The 6999-nt window shown below is 42.4% G+C and overlaps 1 protein-coding gene across 1 annotated transcript in view; it reads right to left on the reverse strand.

Annotated features, from left to right (window-relative positions):
* Positions 1-6720, reverse strand: part of LOC117493171 (protein shisa-6) — a 75400-nt gene extending 68680 nt beyond the window's left edge. Inside the window, exons 1-3 of the mRNA XM_034143600.1 lie at positions 6675-6720; positions 5249-6170; positions 904-1061 (exon numbers count right to left, since the gene is read on the reverse strand). Coding sequence (XP_033999491.1) covers positions 904-1061; positions 5249-5808 — 718 coding nt within the window. The 5' untranslated portion in view covers positions 5809-6170; positions 6675-6720. The remainder of the gene's footprint in view (positions 1-903; positions 1062-5248; positions 6171-6674) is intronic.
* Positions 6721-6999: the final 279 nt, after the last annotated feature.

Here is a 6999-nt window from a genome sequence, read left to right on the forward strand (position 1 = left end):
ACCAGGAGGAGCAACGGAGCACAGCTTTCACGGAGCATACAGCGCGCACTAAAAAACACATCGCTTAAATTGCCTACATTCACCATCAATAACGGTTGGATATAAGAGGTTGCAAGAGGTATATAAGAGGTTAAGAGGTTATAAGAGGTTGTTCCTTTCTAAAGAAACTTCCCAAAATCTCAAAATAATTCCTCCCATTTCTCATTTGACATTTTGAACCTGGGCAATGTTAAAAAAAAAAACAGATCGTTGACCAAGAATTAGGTGATCTACTTGGTTGGGCAGCTTGATTACAAATGTTTTAAAAGTCACACGGCTGCAGAAAAGTGAGGAAAGTGTCTCACATCCTGCAGCTCAGTACAGTCTGTAGCTCTCCACTGACACATTCCCTCCATGGTGGTGGTGGAGAGGAGGGTGGAGGCAGGCCGGGTGACACAAGAGTGAAACACAACACTGTTGAATCTGGGACACCATACTAGGGCACTTAGCAAACGAGTTGATGCCTAGAGCAGGGATCTGGAGCCCGACCGGATCAAATAAGAGGAACATCGTCGCACGACAGAATTAGCACTGCACAAAAGCTTGCGTCTCTCGCAGAAGATGATCATTTACATCTCAATTTTGAGCCAGTGCTGAGTAGGCTTATAGGAGATGAGAATGTAGCCATAGCCTTGCCTTTAATTCTCCTAGTACTTCCTTATGTGTTTCCTTTTAAAAAAAGATTGAGAGGAAAAGCTTAAGATTCACAGCCCGTCCATCTATATCCATGGATGTCAATCAAAGCGAAGGGGGGCTTTATTATCGTAAAAAAGAAAGTTGGATGGGAATACAGTAAAAGCCACATACAAGACGGGTCACTTGGCCTTTAAAACATCTGTATAAGACCTGAGCAGTGTCACCTACCGTGGTTCGGTGCCTTGGCGTGAACAGGTGTGTAGTGATTCTTCGAGGTTCTGACCGGCGTCTCGTCTTTAGGTGACCCGTCCATCGCTGCAATGTTCTCGTGTTCATACTGAGATATTGGAACTGGTCCTTGTTGCCTCAGAATGTCTGCCAGGGCTCTGGAAAGCAATCAAACAAATATAACATGTTTAATTATAATTAAAAAAAATCTTTGAACACTGAAATGTTTCCCTTTCCCATTTACCTTACACTTTTTTCATCATGTTCCCCTAAAGGTCTTCCTAATTTATTTAGCTACGGATCCAATTTGAATCATAGAGGAATGAAGAAAGGCTTAGAGGAAATCTTAATTATAACCAGAGTCACAAGAGAGTTAAATGTTCAATAGTGCGGTACACAAGGTACAGGAGAGTCCTATTATGTGAGCCGGACTCGCGCTCAGGGCACATTTATTAGGAGTCAAGTCAGTGTCTCTTCTTTGGGGCCAGCAAATACAGCAAAAGCAATATTTTACCAACCCCAATACCAACTTTTGAAGGCCTGTGTGATAGAGTTTCTGAGTTTTCTTAAAGGAAATGAAAGGAGAATTTAACTGTGTCAAAGTCAACCTAAAGCAACCACACATTCTAGTTTTCCATAACTCTGTGACTTTGGGAGATATGCAGTATATAAATAGCATTTTCCTTCCAGGATGAGCACACTTTAGCCGTTTCTTTTTCGCAGACAGGGGCGACCTGATTTAGCATCGTCCCAGTTGGCTGCTACGTCGTGTGCAGCGAGAGCTACAGTTGTTTGCAGAAACAGGACCAACTATCCACATGTGTTTTAAAAAGAAAGTGTAACATTTGGCCTAGTAATGAAACCAAATAAGTACAAACAACTTTATAATCCTGATCACTACTGTATTTTTGGGGTCAACACTAATACACATTTTCAAAGTTATTATACCATCTTTGACAGAATAATGGCCAATTCAAATGTTTCAAAAGCGCCCAATGTGGATGAATTAGCCGCTGAAAATAGTCCCCAAACAAATTCACTAACTCCTCCTGTTTGATTAGCATCCGCTTACATGACAGTGCCAAGCAATTTGAAATGAATGAATGAATTCTATGTTGATGAAACGTTTGTTAGGGTTTATTTCTCATGTCTGAGTTGGGACCATGGCTTGGTCCTGTTTATTGACCAACAAAAATGTACTTCCAGCCTTTTAAGATAAGGCCAACATATTCTTCAATCTAATCAAAAGATGAGAAAAATAAAACCTATCTTTACTTTGTGGAAAGATTATTTAATGAAATGGAAGACATTGAACATATTTTGCTCTGACATCTATCCTTTGGTGATACCGGTGTACTACCAAATGTAAGCTTAAATCAGCGGGTATTAAAGCATAATCTACTAATACAATCTTTGGGCTTTGTTGCTCTTATGCAATGAACTTTCAGTCATTTGCTCATTCAGTTGTCTTGCCTTTTAACTCAGTTTTTCAGTCCTGCAATCAGAGAACAAAGCATTATTCACACTACCTAGCCCACATAAATTGCATCTGTGGAGAGTGATCAATAGAGCCTGTTCAAACCACTGGCTTTAGCTCTCACTCTGCATTTATTGTTCTCGGTGAAGGTCACAGACCAAAACCGCAAAGGTCTGCCAACAGCTCAGTATTCTGCTCACAGTCCTCACTCAGACGCAGAGGTAAGAGTCTAAATTACAATGGAGAAGCAACCACTTTTAGGAGCAGACCCTTGCCAAATAGAAAGCAAATCCCATGTTCCACTACGTCTTCTTGGTCACGGCTATCAGCATGAATGTCTCTGAGCAGTCTGAGGTCTATTCTAGCAGAAATCATTACGACAGCTCTATGTGCCAAACGGTAGGTGATATAAAAATAATCATAAAAAGGAAAAATAATAAACACTATTGAGCACTCAGCAAGCCATGCCTTCTCATTTAAACAACCTCTCTCTAAACCCTTATGGCTTCTTCTCATAGTGAAGCGGGGGCATTAAGCAGATCCACTTGAAAGTATGCCCCGCAAGGATTGTAGCTCAGTAAGAAGTCATAAACTTCACCATCTCTTCAGAGCAGAATTGGAAAAAGTTCTGCATCAGGAGCTTTGTTGTTCTTTTTTGTTGTTTCAAATGAAATACTGTATTATAAAGTCTCATGAGTCCATACGGATATTAAAAGTTGACTGTGCCAACTTCTGAAAAGACACTTAGAGCGATCACTGGAGCTTGAATTTAATCTATGTGTGATTTACTAAAGGAGCTCCTTTGTGTTGGGTTAGAATGTGGACAGCTTTCCTTTCTTATCATCAGGACCGTGTGATTTCGTTTCTCAGAAAGCTGAGTAATCCTTCTAGACATTTTTTCAAAGCAGCAGGTGTCAAAATGTAATGACCGCGGCATAACAATGCTCAATTATCTTTATATCCTTAAATCTACGCAAGACGTCCTCCTCTGGCCCAGAATACAGTCTGGCTAATGGCAGGTGACTCAAGTGACTCTTTGATAAGGGCAGTGACTAAGTGACTGTGATTTTGTCCTTTACCAGCGGGTGGCCAATTGGAGTCAAAATCTAAAACCCATTTATACTTTTTAAATATTTTCAATGTCTGCTTTGGTGTGGGTGGATCGTATCCCAGCGTGCATCACACACAAGACAGCCTGGGCAGTTATGGTCCAGTGTTGTACAGCATAGAGAAGCAGTACATGTCTTTAAACTGCACGAAGAAACCAAAGGCAACAGGATGAAAACATGTATCCTGACCACTGAGCCACCCTGAAAATGTATAAGCCCACACAAATAATGGTATAAACCAAACACAAACCTTGCCATAGGCTTTTCTACACATTACACACAACTCAATGCCAGAAAAGGTACTGGCATTTGTTGTAAAAGATACAAGAAAGCTGCCCGGAGTCCTACAGCCAAGGTGGCCATCTTTGAATGGCTTTGGTCGACCTAATACATTTTAGCTATTGTAAAAGATACATTTAAAGCATAACATACTCAAATTTGGGAACTTAAAACTAGCAAATGTTTTTAGTTAAAAAAATGACAAGCATTTGATATAGCTCAATGACAATATTCATCCACCTTTAAAGTCTCGAAAATATTTTTTTGCGCTTTTTTCTCTGGTTTGAAGTGGGCGTGGCTAAAATGGGAAAGTAACGCACGACGATCAGATTCTGCACCATTTAGATCAAAAAATGTACAGTTAGGCGGTTGCTTGCTTATTGTAAGCCTTCTGTCAATCAAACTAAGCCCACACAGTTCTTAAGAAATTACTTTGGATTTCATACCAAGTTTTACAATAACTGCCTGAATGCAGCAATAACTCGTGAAATCTCCTGGCATCATTTGTAGTGTCATTAAATCCTTTATTCTTCCATGAAGCTTATCAACAGCTTCGAAGAGCATCATTTAGTGATTTGATGTTTCTTTGGCAAGCAATGGAGTTGCAGCATAAATCTATAGAGACACACTCAAATCTTAACTCACAAGGCTCTCCCGGGTGTTTTGTTTCAGGACACAAGTGCAGATAACGCATATAATTGCCAACATTAAGAAACCATTTTGTGTTCTGATGGTGGTGGAGATATGTTGCCTGGAGTCTGCTCTCTACATCATTATGTAGCAATTTGTTCAGCTGGTGCCTGAAATGGCTACAGGATGGGTTTTTATGTTGCTTTAACGCTTATCAAGCAATTCACTGACCACTACTGGTGCCTTGAGGATTTAGAAATATAGACTGAAGAGACCACTCCCATCAGGATGAATGTGATCACTCATATGGCTTTCAGTGGCATTTACTCTATCCCTCTAGGGTTGAACGGACACAGAATACCCCCCGCTCTCCCTCCTGGGATTGACACAGAGTGGGTTGTGTATCATGGAAAGGCATACAATCTTGACATTTCTGACGGGTAGGCTCCGGGGAGCAGAGTAATGGTATGTGTTAAAGGTCATGAGCTTCAATGAACCCATGACATTGAGGCTGTAAGTTATTTAGGCTGCAGTTGAGGATGCATTTCTACTTTATGGCTATTGCAGGGAACTGTTTTTACACTCAGAGAAAAATGGGATCAACTCACTGGTCAAATGAGTGCGAAACAATATATATATATATATATATATATATATATATATATATAAATACAGTATTGTGTGACAGTATTTTTCTCAGATAATAGCATTTTAACTCGTTTTATTGTAAAATCATTACAAGTATTTATACACTGATTACCTTTATGTTGTGACATCATGCTCTGTATAGACATGTTATAAGGTATTTCTCAGCTTTTTCCAAAAATCAATAAATATTGCAAATTCTTACCTGTGCACGTTCATTTCCTGAGGGGGCTTGGTGGCTTTATCATAGGCAACTTTAGCAGTTATCCCAATCGCAATGATGAGCGCTACGACCCCGCAGGTGATGTACACCGTGGTGTTGGTCTGGTCTAGCTCCGGGTCGTAGGTATCACCTGTTGGCGCCGGGGAGGGGGGCTGGGTTTTGATCCAGTCCGGGGTGTTGATGTTGGTGCAGATTTTCTGCTCCAGCCGCTTCCCCCGGTCCGCGCAGCAGAAGCGCAAGAAGCAGCTGCCGCAACAGAAGCGGTGGTCGGTGTTGTTGCAGCTGAACTCTTTGTCTAACTGCCCGCTCACGTCGTAGTACCCCAGGCAGGTGTCGTGCTGCACCGTCGGAGCCTGGACCTGGGTGATCTTCCCCGGGACGGCCGCGGCCAGCGGGACCGCGGTGGTGCTGCCGTTCAGGTCCTTCACCTTTGGCTTCCTATTTGTCGGGGTTTTGCTTCTTTTGTTGTTGGTGGCGGTGCACAGGACATTCAGTGGGTCTAAGTAAATCAAAAGAAGCAGAAGGTGTTTTATCCCCATCATTTGAGGACTCGCTGGTGTTTGTTCTTTGGCCTCCACGCACTTCTGTCTGCTCTCAGTATCACTCTTCCACTTCTTACCGCGTGGAGCTTCTTGCGGGCTTCTTCATCGCAGGTACTCCTGAATGTGCCAAGCTGTCACTGACGCTCTTATATGCTTTGATGTGGTAGAATTTGCGCTCTTTAGACACACAAAGCATCTTCTGACTTTGCCATCCAGTGTAAATCTGTTTTCTTAAATAAAAGTTCGCTATTGCCAAATGTCCTCTTCAAATAGGGGCTGCAGAGACGCGATGAAGACGCGATGTCCTCTGAGAAATCTTCACCATGAGCTGTTGAGCTTGAGTATCGAGGGTCGTAGTTACCCTGTGGAGAAGAAAAGCATGTAGAGAGGGATTTAGTTGATCAAATAGGACTTTATGATAGGTAAAGTATCCATGAGGAACTTTTATAGCAAGCTGGCATTATAAAAAAATTCGAATTTGGATCCGTAATTGCCACAAACTGGACTCATTGTAGAGCTACGCACACCCAGCACCTCGGACAGCGCCCGAGTTTCCATGTGGCGTTTTGGATGCGCTTCAGCGTCAAAAAGTAAATCATTTTCAAGTTTATTTAGACTTTAAACATAAAACAGGTTGTTTAAGTAAGTGATAGACACAGTCAGGGTTCCTGGTTTGCACAGGAACTACACATATTCTGCCGTGGAGCGTTGTTTCGTCTCATTCGCCTTTATTTTACGCATCAACTTTCTTTTATCCGACTTCCAGTGTGGAAACGAAGCATTAACTTCTATTTAATTTCTTAAGAGATAACACATGAAATACTCAAATAAAAAAGAGAGAAAGGGAGAATATGAAGACGACTTACCGGGTGAACGGTGGCCGGTAACGGGGTTGTCTCAGCCACTGCCACTGAATCAAAGAGCCTCGGCAAGACAAGAGGCAAGACCTCTCTCTCCTCTCCGGCCCGCCTCCCTCCATCTCTCTCTCTCTCTTCTCTCTCTCTCTCTCCCTCTCTCTCCTCATCTCTCTCTCTCGTCTCTCTCTCTCATCTCTCTCTCTCTCTCTCTCTCTACTCTCTCGTCTACTCGCCACCTCTCTGGGGGGGCTCTTCTCGACTGCTCTCTCCTCATCCTCGTCGGTCATCTCGTCTCTCGTCGCTCTCGCCTCTCGTCTCTCTCTCTCTCGTCTCT

Source organism: Trematomus bernacchii, unplaced genomic scaffold (genome assembly GCF_902827165.1).
Source record: "Trematomus bernacchii unplaced genomic scaffold, fTreBer1.1, whole genome shotgun sequence".
Taxonomy (NCBI): Eukaryota; Metazoa; Chordata; class Actinopteri; order Perciformes; family Nototheniidae; genus Trematomus; species Trematomus bernacchii.